Source organism: Anomaloglossus baeobatrachus, chromosome 5 (assembly GCF_048569485.1).
Source record: "Anomaloglossus baeobatrachus isolate aAnoBae1 chromosome 5, aAnoBae1.hap1, whole genome shotgun sequence".
NCBI classification, from domain to species: Eukaryota; Metazoa; Chordata; class Amphibia; order Anura; family Aromobatidae; genus Anomaloglossus; species Anomaloglossus baeobatrachus.
This window is the reverse complement of record NC_134357.1, coordinates 136,016,143-136,035,162: the sequence shown is the minus strand read 5'-3', so window position 1 is coordinate 136,035,162 and position 19,020 is coordinate 136,016,143. Positions and strand designations below refer to the sequence as shown.

At 39.9% G+C, this 19,020-nt stretch overlaps 1 protein-coding gene across 1 annotated transcript in view; it reads right to left on the bottom strand.

Annotated features, from left to right (window-relative positions):
• Positions 1–1,348: 1,348 nt before the first annotated feature.
• The window catches only part of NODAL (nodal growth differentiation factor), a 132,546-nt gene continuing 114,874 nt past the window's right edge, over positions 1,349–19,020 (bottom strand). Inside the window, exons 5-6 of the mRNA XM_075351678.1 lie at positions 9,580–10,337; positions 1,349–1,501 (exon numbers count right to left, since the gene is read on the bottom strand). Of these exons, the coding sequence (XP_075207793.1) occupies positions 1,349–1,501; positions 9,580–10,337 (911 nt within the window). The remainder of the gene's footprint in view (positions 1,502–9,579; positions 10,338–19,020) is intronic.

The window sequence follows — 19,020 nt, the reverse complement described above, 5'->3', positions numbered from 1 at the left end:
TATAATTAACTGATTTAAGGGCATAAAAATTCAAAGATGGAAAATTGCAATTTTTTTGGATCAAATGTTCAAACTTTTCATAGATAAATGCAAATATTGACCAAACTTTACCACTAATATAAAGTACAATGTGTCACAAAAACTGTCTCAGAATCACTGGAATATCTTGAAACATTCTAAAGTTATTATCACAGAGTGACATTGGTCAGAATTGAAAAAATTGGCCTGGCCAGGAAGGTGAAAAAAGACCTTTGACGTGCTTTTGATGCACTGCTCCAATAGCACAAGCAATCAGATGATTGCAGCTTTAAGTCACCTAAGGGGGACTAGTAAATACAATAAAAAATAAAAAACCAAAAAAAAAACCCAAAAAGAAAAACAAATGAAAAACACAAGTTCAAATACCCGCTATTTTTCCCCATTGAGATTAAAAACATTAAAAATATAATAAAAAATGCATATATTTGGTATTACTGCCTTCAGAAATTGTCCTATCAAAATATAAAATAAATTAATCTGATTCGTAAACAGCGTAATAAAAAAAAAACAAAACAAAAAGCTAGAATTATGTTTTTTTGGCCACCGGAACATTGTAATTATATACAATAAAAGGCTATCAAAACATCACATCTGCTCCAAAAACATATCGGTATAAACGCTAGCTCAGGTAACAAACAAACAAGCTCTTACACAGCCCCATATACTGAAAAATGAAAACGTTGCGAGTCTTGGAAAATGGCCACAAAAGCAAAAAAAGTTTTTATTTACAAACTACAGAATTTTTCCTCACCACTTTAAAAAGAAAAATACAAAAAACAAAAACACAACACAAAAACAATCCCTCATATGGCTATATTGCCAGAAAAATAATAATAATAAAAAAAAAATATGGTTCTTAATTAAAGGGGGTGGAAGAAAACAAAATAAAACCCCAACAAAACAGAAAATGGGAAAGTCATGAAAGGGGGTGACGTAATAAATTTATAACTTTCAGATTTACGACATTACATAAGGTCTTTACCAGATTGAGGATTTTTTTTATGTTTTTTTTTTTACCCATTGTTTTATTTTTAATATGAAATTGTATAAAACAGCCTAAATAAATTACAATCCATTTGTCACTATATACATAATTAGGTGGGAACCATAACTGCCCATATAATCCGTTCAGTCATCGTCTTGTAGCAATCCACTACATTACTAATGTAATGTAACCCTGATTATTTACAAAATATCCACAAAATGATCATATTGACCTCTGATTATGATTTATCCACACTTCTAAGCTTCAGCAATGTAAAGTGCATTGTGCCAAAGCAGAAATAAGTGCCCAGTGTTTTTTGTCACTTCACTGGCATCCACATTCTTCTACCACCATGTCTTCATGAAGTTGAAAAGTGATTTCCAGTTTGTGGAAGTATACCATGCTGAGGGGGCTCATCCTGGTGGGGGCACAGCACACCTCTGGGGCACTTTTACTGTTGTAGAAGTTTACTAAGCTCTGTGAAAGAAACAGATATATAGAGTTACACATATATAGAATGATTGGTGATTGTTTGATAATAGTGTATATTTCTTAAGAATTAGATTTGCACAGTTATGTTTCATTTGTGATTTAAAGGGTTATTCCGGCAATAGGATCATTTTTCACAAACGCTTTACACGCTGCGACATCGCTCAAGCGATCTCGTTGGGGTCACGGAGTTTGTGACGCACATCTGGCCGCATTAGCGATGCCGTTGCGTGTGACACCTTTGAGCGATTTTGCATCGTTGTAAAAATGTGCAAAATCGCTCATCGGTGACATGGGGGTCCATTCTGAAATATCGTTGCTGCAGCAGTAACAAAGTTGTTCCTCGTTCCTGCGGCAGCACACATCGCTACGTGTGACACCGCAGGAACGAGGAACCTCTCCTTACCTGCCTCCCGCCCGCAATGAGGAAGGAAGGAGGTGGGCGGGATGTTCGTCCCGCTCATCTCCACCCCTCCGCTTCTATTTGGCGGCAGTTCAGTGTCGCAGCTGTGACGTCGCTGTGACGCTGAACGAACCGCCCCCTTAGAAAGGAGGCGTTTCGACGGTCACAGCGACGTTGCAGGGCAGGTAAGTAGTGTGACGGGTCTGGGCGATGTTGTGCGTCACGGGCAGCAATATGCCCATGTCGCACAACCGATGGGGGCGGGTACCCATGCTAGCGATATTGGTCACAATATCGCAGCGTGTAAAGCGGCCTTAAAGTATTCTTTTAGCTAATACACAGATTAAACCCAACATAAAGATTCTATAGTCTACCTTTGTGTGTTTTTGTCATCTGCACGTGTCCCTTCTGGGCTTCCAGCTTCACATAGGTGTATAGGATGTCCTAACCTTACCGTGCTAAAACTACTCTGTATAACATTATAAGAACACATTGTGATTTTGGGCACAATCCTTTACATTATTAAATAAGTCTAGGGGTAGGCAGGGTAGGCAGCTGCCTAGGGCGCTACGTCTTGCCTGCCTGAGGGGTGCATTTTTTTTTGGGGGGGAGTGGCATTACTGAATGCCTGCAGCCACCTGGAAGCTTTGAATGGCCACAGGCATTCAGCACACTGGTGGCCATGGTACAGACATAGAGGTGAGCGATGTTAGTCAGTGACACCGCTCACCCTTCTCCCTGCCTGTGCCGTGGTCATGGCTCCCTCCCTGCACTCAGTTATATTCACATCTCTGACCTATTCCTTTACCTGGGGGCTGAGGGTTCCTCAGGAAATGATGGGCACCATCGGCTTCATCTGCCTAGGGCACCAAAATACCTTGTCCTTGCCCTGGTTTAGTGCCTTCTATCTGTCTGTTTTCTGGCCTATCTATCTATGTCTGATGAATTCCATAATCATTCAAGCTTGTATGTTTGACCCATGGTCATACATTTATGTTGGGAGGCCGTAGACATCATTGCCATCTTTGGTAGGCGTTATTTGTATGGATAGTTTTTATATATCCCACATCTCTAAACAATTGGAGTTCCTTTCCATGAAAACAAGCTCAGGTTGTTGCTGTTGAAAGAAAAAAAAATATAGGTGAAAATATGGGGCTCTCAAATGTGAAGTTCAAGGAAATCACTACCTGAAGAGTCAATTGGGATCCAGGATCTGGAAATAAGATGGGGGTCTCCTGCCATATATTTTGCTCTGAGGCCTCCTTCAATCTACATCCAATTACCTAGATCTAAGAGGACCGTTTTCTTAGCCACCGAAATTTAGATATATAAATAAGTTATTTTACTTAACATCCCAAATCGATATCATTCTAATTTTTTATGTCCATTTCAATTATTCTACACATTCTTTTTCCTTGTGGCAATTATAATATTTTTTCTAGCTTTATATCACTCTTTAAATAAGTCTTTTCTATTCTGGTGGGTCCTGTAAACATTCCTAAAGGGTGCCATTAATTTACTTAATTTAAACAAAGAAGCTTGAGATATGCTAATTGTACAGGACTTCCTGCTGATTGTCTTCAGGCCCTTAAGAATGTGAGATTTTCACAGTAAGTGGCCAAGGATGCAGCAAGGCTGAAGTAGGTCAAACTCTACAGATAAGTTCAAAATGAAAGTGACTTTGCTGAAGTGGTTTAGCATATACAAAGTCAGACAAGCTCCAAGGTGATCTACCATTGAAGGGGATGAGAATATTTATTTCACTAAGAATTGGAACTATGAGTGCACCTTGACCTATTCATAATCACTCAACCTAAATACAATCATGTGGGCAGAGGTGGAGCATAAATCAGGCTCAGGATCTGAGCCAGCACTATATACAGTAGATGCCGCTTATTTTTCATAGCCAGCATCTACATCTAATTGCAGCAACTGGAGCTAGCTCAGATCGCTGATGTTTAACCATTTGAATACATATTAGACCATATATAGATGGCTTTCCTTTCTTAACTAATAAAACAATAGATATACAGGAGTATTTAGCCAGGATAAAAATTGGAATATCTTTATTAAAGGGGTATTCCCATCTCCAAGATCTCCCATCTCCAAGATCCTATTCCAGTATGTAGTAGGTGTAAAAAATTAAATAAGATTAGCAGATACCTCCAATTAGAAATGTAGTATAGTTCTCCTGATCAGCTATGTCGCTTACCTCATGTGCAGTACCTTAGATATCCATGATTATGACCATACATATAGTGACAGTTAGTTACTAGTGGTCATAACCATGGATACCTAAGCTACAGCAATGCCCTGCACATGAGGTAAGAGACATAGTCTATCAGGAGAACTATACTACATTTCTAATTGGAGGTGTTACACATATTACATATTGAGATATGATCTTGGAGATGGGAATACCCCTTTAAACATAATATTTAAAAGATTTATTTTTAAATCGATGATGTCAGATAGGGCAATAAAACACATAACCATCTCCTTTACAAGATACGGTAAAAACATGAATGGTAGGATTTCAGCACAATGCTAACAATAGGATAACAACAAAGTTACAAAATTGTTTGGAAAATGTAACTCCTCAGGCAAGAATCAAATCACCCTTAATATATTGTGGCAAAAAAAATCCTACAATGATTAGTGAAATTTTGCTCTCAGAGGAAACAACAAGGATTGAGAAGACAGTGTTCAAAACAAATCTCATTCTAATACATAAAAAAATCTAATTTGGATGCCTTATTGAAAATATATATATATATATATATATATATGATATACAGTATATAATATGAAATTTTATATATATATATTGTGAGGCAGTGACAGGGGTAATATTTGAAGACCGCTATGTGTCCCCCAGAATGTGTCTGGAAACCCTCTGAGTTTGCTATAGCTATTACTGGGAGTATAGCACAAAGGGTAACAGGGAGACAGATCCCTCCTCCCAGTCCAGGTTTTGTAGCAATCCTCATGTCCGGCATTTTCGTTTAAATCATGCAGAGCACAGCAGGGTGTGTCTCAGTTGAGAGCCAGGCTTGGTGAAGCTAACACATGCTGTGTGAGCTGGGCTGGCTCTGTGTGGAGTGAACACAGGCCAAGAGTGTGAGCCTAGGAGAACCTTACACAGATCCCTGCGGTTAACGGGGTCCTAAGGTAACAAGACTTTTTGATGCAAAGAATTTGTCTATATGCACCGGCTGTGATCCGGAAGAGACTTTGACAGTGGGAAATTGGATCTATTTATGCTGCAACAATAAATAGACTGTTGGTGTGAACACGCTGCTGCCTCACTGCCTCACGTTTTTGCCCAAGCAACGCTGCTACCTCACAATATATATATATATATATATATATATATATATATATATATATATATATGTATTTCCAGTACAGACCAAAAGTTTGGACACACTTTCTCAATCAAAGAGTTTTCTTTATTTTCATGACTCTGAAAACTGTTGATTCACATTGAAGGCATCAGAACTATGAAGTAACACATGTGGAATAAAATACTTAACAAAAAAGTGTGAAACAACTGAAAATATGTCTTATATTCTAGGTTCTTCAAAGTAGCCACCTTTTGCTTTGATTACTGCTTTCCACACTCTTAGCATTCTCTTGATGAGCTTCAAGAGGTAGTCACCGTAAATGGTCTTCCAACAGTCTTGAAGGAGTTCCCAGAGATGCTTAGCACTTGTTGGCACTTTTGCCTTCACTCTGCGGTCCAGCTCACCCCAACCATCTCGATTGGGTTCAGGTCTGGTGACTGTGGAGGCCAGGTCATCTGGCGTAGCACCCCATCACTCTCCTTCTTAGTCAAATAGCCCTTACACAGCCTGGAGGTGTGTTTGGGGTCATTGTCCTGTTGAAAAATAAATGATGGTCCAACTAAACGCAAACCGGATGGAATGGCATGCTGCTGCAAGATGCTGTGGTAGCTATGCTGGTTCTGTATGCCTTCAATTTTGAATAAATCCCTAACAGTGTCACCAGCAAAGCACCCCCACACCATCACACCTCCTCCTCCATGCTTCACGGTGGGAACCAGGCATGTAGAGTCCATCCGTTCACCTTTTCTGCGTCGCACAAAGACACGGTGGTTGGATCCAAAGATCTCAAATTTGGACTCATCAGACCAAAGCACAGATTTCCACTGGTCTAATGTCCATTCCTTGTGTTCTTTAGCCCAAACAAGTCTCTTCTGCTTGTTGCCTGTCCTTAGAAGTGGTTTCCTAGCAGCTATTTTACCATGAAGGCCTGCTGCACAAAGTCTCCTCTTAACAGTTGTTGTAGAGATGTGTCTGCTGCTAGAACTCTGTGTGGCATTGACCTGGTCTCTAATCTGAGCTGCTGTTAACCTGCGATTTCTGAGGCTGGTGACTCGGATAATCTTATCCTCGGCAGCAGAGGTGACTCTTGGTCTTCCGTTCCGTCTTCCGTTCCTAGTTTTGATGCCTTCAATGTGAATCAACAATTTTCAGAGTCATGAACATAAAGAAAACTCTTTGAATGAGGTGTGTCCAAACTTTTGGTCTGTACTGTATATATATATATACCTATATGTATATATATATATATATATATATATATATATATATATAACATTTCATATTATATACTGTATATTTTATATATATATATATATATATATATATATATATAGTTTTTATTTTTAATATTGTGTTTAATACGGATATTCTATTTTTTATACTGATTAACCATTTGGATCCTGCAAGTACTGACAGCTGCATTTAAATGGGTGGGTTGACCGGTATCATAGGCAAACATCAATTTTACTAGAAGGAAAATAAAATAATAAGATATAAAAAATGGAAATAAAATAAAATTTAAATCCCCTAATTTCCCAGTTCAAAAATAAAGAATTATAAAAACCATACCTGGTATTATGTCCATTAAATTTTGCTTTAATAAAAAGGTAAAAAAAGATTTAGTCTGTGCATTAAATGGCAAAAAAGAAAAAAAAATGGTTCAAGAATTGTAATTTTTCAGTCGCTGCTATTGTACCTTAAAATTTAATAAAAAGCGATTTAAACATATCCTGCAAAATGTTATCAAGACATCAGCATCGTGTGCAAAAGAAAGGCCCTCAAATAGGTCCACCGACCAAAAAATAATAGTATTGATCACAAAAAATGACAATGCTAACACAAATATTTTCTTTATATAGTTTTTTGTAAGCACTAAAATAAAGAAAAATCGCTTGATGATGGATTTGAGTCCTAATGGTAAGGAGCTGTCAAAATTGAAGGACCAGAGATGGCTTGGGCAGTGGCAATTAAAAGTGGCAAAAATTAAAGAATGTCTTCTGTAAAAATCCTAAACTGTATGGTAATTTGGGTAGACCTGTATAAGGCCACAAGCACACATTGAGTATTTGGTGAGTTTCCTTAACTCAGTATTTGTAGCCAAAATAAGGAATGGAACAGTCCGAGTAAAAGTATAATATGAACATGTGGCACCCCTGAGGCTTGGGTCGCCACAGGGTATTGCACTTCAATTGAGGTGCTGTATCTATCTCAGGTAAGGGGGGGTTTCACATCGGTGTTCCACATCCACACACTACATACAGCTTAGGAGCCTTCTCACAGGGTGGGGATGGCTCAGGTTAGGCAGGGGGTGACCATCACGATACATGGGACTTCTCCGGTCACTGAAGCCAGCCACCTGGGGGGCGGGGTCCACCTGGGGTAGATATATTTATAACAAGAGGACTAAAGGGAAAATGTAGTCTTGGTCATGTCAAGACCACGAAAATCAAAACATGTCAAAAACTAACTCCTTGCAAAAATATAAAAATTTGTATTAAATATCATTATAGCAAGAAGTTAAAATACAACATCAGATTACAGTTCTAATTAACAGGTTTTTACAGGGAGTCCCTGAAGACAATTTACAGAGGGCCAGCAAACCACACATGGCAAAAGATGGAAAATTTGTGATGATCAATAAACACATAATTGATAATTTATTGCATTATATCTAATATGAATTAACATAAATATAGGGTAGTAGTAGAAGACCACATATATCCCATATATAAATCATGGATTTCAGTGTATTCATTAAATAGTCTAGTTTAATACTAGAGTGCAGCCCTTACCCAAACCAGGGCTTCCAATTAAGAGCACCCATCATAGTATATTACTACAAATACATAGGGAATATATAGCCAAATCTACAACATATTGATCACTCACCCATGGTGGTTTTAGAATGCCCAAGAAAAACGTGGGGTAGATATAGGCGCAACACACTCACACAGACAGATCCCGTCAGGACCATAGTTCTGGCAAAACATCTCTGGACAACTTGGACTTTCTTGAACCTAGGGGCTTGGAGCGGGAGCTCAGCCAGGGTACCTAACTGCAGAGGGGGACACCCTAGAAATAGGACTCACTTCTTCTCTTTCAAAACACCGGTGGTAACCCCTTTACCGGACCTGGAATTGACCTCAGCCCATTACAGCAGTGACCAGTGTGACCGGGCTGGCAGCCGAAGTTGTGAGTAAACTGCACCCTGAACCCACAGAGACTGTGTTGTCTCATCCTTACCGGTGCCGCCGCCCAGTGCATAGGCGCCAACGGTCATTTCAACCCTCATCATCCACCCGGGGCCTGCTCTGCCTATAGGGAGCGACACCATCCCAGCTGCCTTAACACCTGCCCTGGAGAGGAACCCGGCAGCGGCGGCTATTCCCCAAGGCCACCCCGTGACAACGCCTGACCCGAAACGGCCCCGCGATGAGTAGGTTAACTGCCTGCCCCGTGGTGTGCTACAAACATGACACCACTTCTGTATTTTTCACCCACGCCTGGTTTTGGTTACAAATACTGAGGTAAAAAACTCCGCAAATACTTAATGTGTGCACGTGGCCTAATTAGACTTTATATCCTGGCTGGTAAGATAGCTAGCTATTTCAACTAGATTATAACTTCTGTGTATCTAGCAGCTTTTTACATTCATTTTGTGTTTTCGTTTCCTTTGTTTTACACAAATTGAAACTAGTGATTGAAACAGTGTAGGTACAAATGTCCCTAGGAATGCTTTTCCTAATCTTTTCCCCTGTTAACATGGCAGCAATCTCCAGAAATATGAGTAAACTCTCATTCATTGCCTGACTGCATCTTTTTAATATGCCTAAAAATTATATGCCTAAAAATAATAATTGTTGCTTGACAACATATCCAAACCTGTTAACTCTAGTAACAATTGCTTGTACCCATAGATTTTGCACCTACATCACATGTAAATGGAAATCTAATGAGTGAAAATTGACATAGTGTTAATTTACTGCTCATTATGAACAGATTATCATCTGTTCATGTGAAAGGGCCTTGAACTTGGCATACACTAAAAATCTCAATGCCAAATTACCCCATTTATTTATCACCATTGGTGCTTTTTTTTTTTAATTAAATGAACATCCCAGATGCTGATCAAAGGCAATCTTTCTAAATGTTGGATTTGTGTTGCTGTATACTAAAAGAAACCCCAAATCTGCATCTCATTAATGGAAGCTCAGGGCAGGGCACAGATTTTCACCTGTAATTAATGCAACTTATCATATATTAAGGTTGATGAAAACATATATTTTTCTGTCTAGCTTTGGTAGACATCTCCTTACCTGTAGGTATGAATGATTGTTCGGCTTGACTCCCTCATTCACTGGACTTGGGCAAGTGCCTTCACATCGATAAGCATTGTACTTTTTTGGATGAATGATCCAAGCATCCCAACCAATCATTTTAAAATCGACAATGAAATCTACTCTTCTGCAAAGATTGCTTAGATTGTCCACAGGTTGGGCTTGCTTCATTTGATCGTTAATGATATGGCTTCTTCTATGTCTTCTGGAGACAGTGATGTTTTTTATGGATGACATTGTATTAAGGTATTTTGACTGTAGCACATCTTGTAAAAGAGTGGCCATCCCCAATGACCTTTCCTTCTTGGACATATGGGAATATACAAACATCATCACCTGCTGATCTTCGGATGTTTGCTTTTTGTATCTCCTTTTTGCACTCTCTGTTCCTGAGAACCTTTCATTAAGCTTTGCAAGGTGAATGTCAGATTTATTAGACCTGTCAAACCAGTTGGAGACAATTTTTGTAGCATCTATGACTCTCCAACTGTCTGAAGATCTGGACTGAAGTGCATTTTTAAATGTGCCCAAATAGACATACATTTTGCATAAGTCACTAGCTCTTTGACATGCTGAATTGTGATGAAAAACGTCTATAATCACTTGTGCCCCTTCTCCAAAAGGTTTTTCTATTGCAGATGTTCTAATTTGGATTTCGGCAAACTGAAGCTCCTCAACGCTGCTGAGAGATGAAAAGTCGAACACCAGAACACATCTTCCTTCTATTTTGTTAATGCCTAAACAAAAGAACAAATTTGTTTTTGCAAATTTAAGCTTTTTTTTAAAAAAGGAACTAAATATACAAAAAAGTAAAAAATTAAAATTATATATTCCAACTCTTTAGTTTTGTAACTTCCTAATATAGTTCTTAAAACTGTGTCAAACAATGGGAATCTCTGAAGGTGTCAACTTTATTGTATTTATCATAATTCACATATTACTAAATATAATAATACCAAATAATATGATGTATTGCAGACATTGCAGTGAGTTGCAGGTTGTATTGTAGTTAAGAGGAAAAGTAACTAAATCATCTATATCAAGTGTGAAAGAGTGGGTGAGTGTGATTTGTTTCTAAGTGTGATTTGGATTAAGTGTGTGACTTGTCATTCAATGACTTTGGATTTAGGGAGTAACTTGTCACTGTAATATGTTCTTTAATTTACTTATTCATATTTCTGTCTTGTGCAATCCCCATTAGGAAAATGTACTCCATTATTGACAATACCATTCAGTGTATATCTTGTAGCATGTATACAATCCTTGAACAACCATTTGAGAGTGCATACTGCTGTGTGAGATGTGGGCACGTTGCGCATTTGGAAACCCAGGTACTAGATGTAAATGAACAGCTGGCAACACAGAGATCCATAGAAAATATGGAAAGAGGTTTGCTGCTCATTGAGCAGCTGCTATTTGGGGTAAATCTGGGGGAGGAGCATAGTATGGAGCAGCAGGACATAGAGTCAGCTAGCTGGGTCACAGTTAGAAGGTGGGGTAGATGGAAAAGTGCAAGGAGGCTAGACCTGATCTGGCATACCCCAAAAAGTTTGCTAAGTTAGAATATGAAGGGGGTGTCTGTACAGGAGTAACACTGCTGCAGCAAGACATGTCCTCTGAAATATGGGGATGTGTCAGCTCTAGTAAGGGTGGAAATAGGAGCACTGGCAGGCAAGACAGATGTTGGTAGTGGGGGGGACTCCATTATGGGAACAGATAGGGCAATCCGTCACAAAGAAAGGGATCATCAAAATGTGTATTGTCTTCCTGGTGCTCAATTTCAGCACATCGCTGGTTGGGTTGACAGATTAATGGGAGGGGCTGGTGAGGACCCAGTGGTAATGGTAGGTGGAAGATACCGAAAAGGTCCTGTAAGCTAAAAGCTAGGACCTTGAAGGTAGTATTTTCTCAATTAGTGCATGTAGCACATTAGAGAGGCAGCAGTAGATTTGAGAGGTGAATAAGTGGCTCAGGAATTGATCTATGGAGGAAGGTTTGGGATTTTCTGGAGAACTGGGATGACTTCTCTGTTGGCTCGATGCTAGGATACGTTGCATCTTTAAAGGGGAGGGTGCAGCTGTGCTGGTGGTAAACATAGGTAGAAGCCTGGAGGAGTGTAAACTAGGGACTGGGTGGGAGGGCAGTTACTGTACAGGGGGGGAAGCTAGTGCAATAGTGACCTGGGCACAAGTAATGAAATTGTCTGTGGCATGGGGGTAGGGGTTAGAACTATCAGTACACAAAGCAGAAATACAATAAGAATTACTATTGTTGGAAGAAAATTATGATATGGTGTAGATAGCGGAAACATGATTGGACAAGAGCTATGACTATTCCTTATTCATTGTTTCAACATTCAACACTGAAACAATTAATAAGTAACAGCATCCCCCCCGGTCCCCCCCCACTCCCCGTTCCCCCTCCTTTCTCTCTGGATTTTCTATGCTGCCAAATTATTTTATTTTTATGGAATATTTTTCAATAAAATTTAATTACATTTTTAAAGAAGGTTGGTTTGCTGGATTTTTTTACACTTCTTGGATTCCTTACTGTTGGCAATACGGTGTCCATGTTGTGGACCTTCAGTGGGAAAACTGACCTGAAATTTCCTCCCTTCTAAGAGCTATGACTGACCTGTTAATTTACAAAGCTATAGTCTGTTCAGGAATGATTATGCAAATAAGTGAGGGGGAGGTGTATGTTTATATGTAAAATCATCCCTAAAACACATCCTACGTCATAATATATGTGTAGCTCATGAAAATGTAGAATCCCTGTGGGTGGAGATAAGGGGAAAGAGAAAGAATAGAATAATAATAGGATTTTGTTGCAAGTCTCCAAATATAATGGAAGTGGTAGAAAATATTCTGATTAAGCAAATAGATGAAGCAGCAAATCAGGGAGAAGTCATTATTATGGGGGTCTTCAACTACCCTGAAATAATTTGGGGAGCAGAAACTTGCAGGACCAGCAAAGGAAATAGGTTTTTGACAACAATGAAAGACAATTACCTTTCACAATTGGTTCAGGATCAAACAAGGAGTGGGGCACTGCTACACCTAATATTAACCAAAATCCCATAGATTCTCTCATCATCACAGACTTGGCACTATGCTGGATCACTCCATATTTACGAACCAGACTTTCAGCGTCTCCCTCTCTCACACCACTTCCTCATCTTGCCCCCTATGTGTAGGTGTCCCCCATGGTTCAGTTCTGGGGCCTCTGCTGTTCTTCATCTGCACCTTCAGCCTGGGACAGCTCAGAGTCCCACGGCTTTCAGTATCATCTCTATGCTGACGATGCACAGATCTACCTCTCTAGAACTGACACCACCTCCTTACTAACCAGAATCCCACAATTTCTGTCTGCTATATCATCCTTTTTCTCTGCTTGATTTCTAAAACTTAACATGGACAAAACAGAATTCATTATCTTTCCTCCTCCTCCTCACTCAACCCCCCAATAACCCTATGCATCAAAGTTGATGGCTACTCACTCTCCCCAGTCCCATGCGCTTGCTGCCTGAGGGTAAACCTGGACTCTGCTCTCTCTTTCAAGCCACATAGCCAAGCCCTCTTAACCCCCAACTCAAAAATATTTCTCAGGTTTGTACATTCCTTAACCAAAAAGTAGCAAAAACACTAATGTATACTTTTAATATCTCCTGCCTGGACTACTGCAACCCCCTGCACTGTGGCCTCCCTTCTAATCTCTCACACCCCTACAATTTATTCTAAACTATGCTGCCTGACTAATCCACCTGTCCACTGGCTACTCCTTCACCTCTCCTCTCTGCCAATCGCTTTACTGGCTTCCCATTGCCCAATGACTCCAGTTCAAAACCCTAACCATGACATACAAAGTCATCCACAACCTGTCTGATCCAAACATCTGTGACCTGGTCTCCTAGTACTTACCTGCACGTAACCTCCGATCCTCACAAGATTGCCTTCTCTCCTGCCCTTTTATCTCCTCTTCCCACAATCGCATACAAGATTTCTCCCGTGCCTCCCCCATACTCTGGAACTCTCTGCCCCAACACATCAGAATATTGCCTACCTTTGAAAGCTTCAAAAGGAACCTGAAGACCAACCTCTTCCGACAAGCCTAAAACCTGCAGTAACCGTCAGTCTATTATAGCGCCTCATGACCATCTCTACCCTCACCTACTGTATCCTCACCCATCCCCTGTAGACTGTGAGGTCTCGCGGGCAGGGACCTCTTTACTCTTGTACCAGTCTGTGCTTTGTATTGTTTATGATTATTGTACTTGTCAATATTATGCATACCCCTTTTCACATGTACAGCGCCATGGAATAAATTGTACTATAATAATAAGCTGGAACGCATATCAAATATATGGGTTGGGGGTCACTTGGGTATAAGTATTCACAAAATAATAAGTTTTCATGTATCCTTTAATAAGATTTACAGTAGAGGAGCTACAAGGATACTAAACTTCAGGAAGGCCATAAACTGGGACAATGTCCTGAGAAATAAAAGTACATACAACAAATGGGACATTTTTATAAGAATCCTAAATAGCACCTGTGCACAATATATACCTTATGTGAATAAACAATTTAGAAAGAGAAAGGAAAACACTATGGCTGAATAGATCTGTAAGGAACACAATAAATGACAAAAAGAAAGTGTTTAGGGAATTAAAGCAAGAGGGTAGTGAGGAGGAATAATTATAGAAAATTAAATAAATTGTATAAAAACCAAAACAAGGCAAAGATTGAGATAGTCTTATTGTGAGAGAAAGTAAAAATAATGCAAAAAAACTCCAACCTTTTAACAACAAAGACAGTAAGAAACTCAAAAATAATAGTTTGACTCCCTCAAAAATAGTCTTGATGAAATGGTGGAAGAGGATGAAGGAAAGGCCAGTCTGCCAAATGCCTTTTTCTCTACAGTATTTATATAAGAAAATCCCATGACAAATGACGTGATCAGCGAGACCATAAATTCTCCATTAAATGTCACCTGTTTCACCCAGAAGGAACTATGGAGCCACCTCAAAATCAAACTAAAATAGATAAATCCCCAGGCCCTGATGGCCTACATCCCCGAATACTGCAGGAATTAAGTACGGTGATAGCCAGACCATTATTTTTAATCTTCACAGATGACATAAGGATCTGTACCACAGGACTGGCGCATAGCAAATGGTGTGTCAATATTCAAAAAGGGGACAAAATCTGAACCTGGAAACTATAGGCCGATAAGGATTTTACCCACCGTAGGAGGTTAAACTTGAGTGTTTCCTAAGAGATGCTGTCCTGGAGTATCTCAAGCAGAATAGCCTCATGACCCAGTAAGAGCATGTGTTTATGAGGGGTCGGTTCTGTCAAGCTAATCTAATCAGCTTCTATGAGGAGGTAAATGCCAGACTGGGCCAGGAACATGCAGTGGATGTTGTCAATATGGACTGTTCAAAGGTGTTTGTTAGGATGCCACACAAAAGGTTGGTACATAAAATCAGAATAATGGTACTAGGGGAAATATGTGTAAATGGGTTAAGCACTGGCTCAGTGATAGGAAACAAAACGTTCTTTGACCTTTCCCCCTGCCTGTGTATTGCAGTACTTTACGCTGCCCTCAGCAGGGCAGAGAGAAGTGCGTGTGTGCAGGAGGACAATAGGGACCTCTGTGTAGATGATGTAAGAGGCGTCATCCACACGGAGCCGGGAAGGAGGACGGTGATCGCAAGAAGATAGGATGCGCTGGATCGAGACCAGCATCGCCCATGAGACTGGACTGCCCCGCAAGTGACAAGACAAGAGGAAGAAAAAAACAGCTTACCCTTTCAGGAGATTGGAGTATCAGCCAGAACGGTGCACGGACTTTTGGTAGTTAGACCTTGTTACCACAAGGTTCAGGGAGAAATTTTCTCCTTCTCTCACCAACATTTTTATGTCTTGGTGGGAGGAGGAGTTTATTTTTTCTGAAAAAAACCCTTCATATCTAATGTTTTTCTTTTCTTGAGATATATAGATGACGTGATAGTGATCTGGGATGGAACAACTGGTGACATACAAAATTTCGTGGAATATCTAAACAACAATCCCTGCAATATAAAATTCACCTTTCAATTTAATAAAATAACCATTCCGTTTTTGGATGTAAGTCTCTGTGCAGACTTAGAGAATGAAGCAGTGGAATGCGATATCTACAGAAAACCTACAGCAGGGAATGCTCTGCTTTATGCGACCAGTTGTCACCCCCGTCATGTCACTAATAATGTCCCAACGGGAGAATTCATAAGGGCTAGACGCACGTGCACATCATCTAATGCATATGAAAATCAATGTAAAATCATAGAAGGACGTTTTAAAAGGAGAGGTTATTCATCTAAAATCATCAGTGCAGCCAAGAAAAAATCAGATGGAAAAACCAAGGAATAGTATTTGCAAACGAAAAAAATATCTTCTTCAAGTTCAATGGACTGTTCACCTGTGGGTTTTTCCACTGATTATAGCAGTGATTTTTATAGTAGTTTTAGTGTCATAAAGAAATATTTGCCAATTCAGTATGTGGATGACACTTTAAGGACCATCCTAAAAGACGGTGTAAAATTCGTTTCTAAACGCAATAAAACTATTGCAAATATGGTTGCCCCTAGCAACCACCAAAATAAAAATGCTAAAAACAGAAATAAAAATGGCCAGCAAAGTTGGTTGCCCACAGTTGGCTCTTACAAGTGCGGACAAAAAAATTGTGGACAGTGCAAGTTCATGACAGGCACTACTAAAGTTGTTTCAAGTGTGTCTGAACAGGAATTTAAAATCCGCACATTGATAAATTGCGGCACAAGTGGTGTGATATATGTTGTGACTTGTACACAGTGCCATATTCAGTATGTGGGATCTACATCACGTGCACTAAGAAGACGCATATGCGAGCATGTTTATGATGTCAGTCACACTACTACCCGTGCCTTGTTTGCGGTATCTAGACATTTTCAGAGCCAGCATGCGGGCAACCTGGATTCTTTAAAAGTTGTTGCAGCTGAAGAAATTGTTTTACCAAAGAGAGGTGGTGACATGGGGGAAATTTTATTGCGTAGAGAGGCAAAATGGATGTTCCTACTTAAAACGAGAATGCCGTATGGCATGAATGTGAAAAATGAGATTGCTAATGTCCTCTAAATTATTTCACTCTCCCCGCTTTTTTTTTTTTTTCTCCTCTTGTGGTAAATCTGTGAAACATGTGTATCACACTTGACTTGATTGTTCCACCACTTCCTGTTCTTACCCTTATAGTAACATGTCATTTTGCATAGTGTTATCTAGACTAAGGACACATACGTCCGAAACGCGTATCCATTTTTACACCTGCTATGATGCGCTTTTAATGCAACCATGGAACATGGAATTTTAACTTTTTTCTGAATAAAAATTGATGTTTTAAATTTCTGGAACTGGATGCTGGATTATCTTCTGCTCCCTGCCCCGCAAGTGAGTATAATAAGAAGCTGTTTTTTATGGTACACAGATTGGCCTGGACTCTAAAGGCCCTGTCACACACAGAGATAAATCTGCGGCAGATCTGTGGTTGCAGTGAAATTGTGGACAATCAGTGCCAGGTTTGTGGCTGTACAAATGGAAGAATATGTCCATGATTTCACTGCAACCACAGATCTGCCAAATATTTATCTCTGTGTGTGACGGGGCCTTTAGATGCAGTATTCTAGAATGCTGTATATAAATGCATACAGGTGATGGCTGCAGCTTATAGGGGACAAATCTGATAACAGGTTCCTTTTAAAAACTATGAAACTCTATTGGTAGAAATAACGCTACCAATATGATTCCATATGGTCCTAAGAACAATGTGCGTTTATATAGATCTGCAAAGATATGACCAATTGCAAAGACAATGACTTTAAGTATTTCCAAACATCTCACTAAATCATTCAGTAAAGGCTACTTTACATGCTGCGACATCGCGTAAAATGACCCACGTGCAATCTCAAAAGATCGCACTTGCGATCTAGAATTTCACATCGCTAATGAGATCGCTAGCGATGTCGCAGCATGTAAAGTAGCCTTTAGTAGAATTTTACCATTTTTCTTCTATTCATTTTTTTAGCATTTTAAAAGGTTTTCCAGGTTGTATGTGGTGGGACATCTACATATCATTACAAAGAATTTGCTCTGAGCCTGTTCCTGTTATGTTAGCCAACTTCAACCTCCTGTTGCATTTCACTATCCTTGTGTACCTCATTTGTATTAGTGGTTGAGGGATTAGTTGTCAAGTTGATTTTCACAACGTGTAAATTTATGCTTGCACAGTTTACTGTTACGTGTTCTTTCTTTACAATTGTAAAAGTAGCAAACAAATTTTAAATAACGTACAAAGTGGTTGTCAATTAACTAATCTTTCCAGAAAACACAATGAGTGTAGATGCTTTCTGTACATGTTGTTTATGCAGTTCAGACACTCTACCACATAGGTAGCCATATTAAACAGCTGAATGCCTAAGACTGTGTTCACATGTCCAGAACAGATCCAGCAGCAATTCATTGATAGTAAAGTTGTGCAGATACAATTTTTTTTTATCCGGCAAAAATAAAAACTGATTCAACTGGATCTCATAAATAGCCATTTGTTTTTCTTTCATTTAAAAAGTGTGTTTTTTTTCTTACAGATCAGTATTAAATGCAAGAAATGGGTGGTTGTTTAACAGATCGGTTTTCCATAAACTTAAATATTAATAAAAAAGGATTTAGTTGAAATCAGTAATTTTTTAGTCTGCATATCTTTGTCAATGGATTGCTGCTGGATCCATGATGTGACGCCCCTGGACTATCAGGTCATCACAGGGTACTGCACGCTCTTTTCTCTAAGTGCAGTATCCAAGTCTCTCATGGTTCTGGGTCCCCATCTAACAGTGCTGCCTCCAACAGCAAATCAAATCCTATGAACACCCTGCACCACACCCACCAGACACACCAGTGGGCGGTTTGAGCGGAATAGGGTCGCCCACCTAGGGGTCAGGAAGGGAGGGTCAGGAGAGTGTCAGTGAAGTGAAGTGAGGAGTGAAGTGAGGAGTGGAGTGAAGTGGAGGAGGCAGGGAGTGGTGGCTCCCGAGAGTAGCTGTCTAGGTTGCAGGCGGTGTCTGGGCCTAGAGGAGTCGCACACCCGGTCGCAGGGGATTGAGGCTAGGTGCCTGGGACCTGTCAAGAGGACAGTCAGCAATCTGGTCCTATCACCAGTCTGGGACCGAAGGCACGGCGGGGTACACGGACCCTAGGTTGGGGAGAAGCTTCAGGCAACCCGGCAATTAGCCTGCGGAGAGCGGTGCCTTTATGGACTGTTCCCACTAGCTCCAGAATCAGGTCACTAGCACAACAAGGGGGATAGGGCCTTCCAGATACGCAGCCCACAAGATCCCAAGCGTGAGCCCTC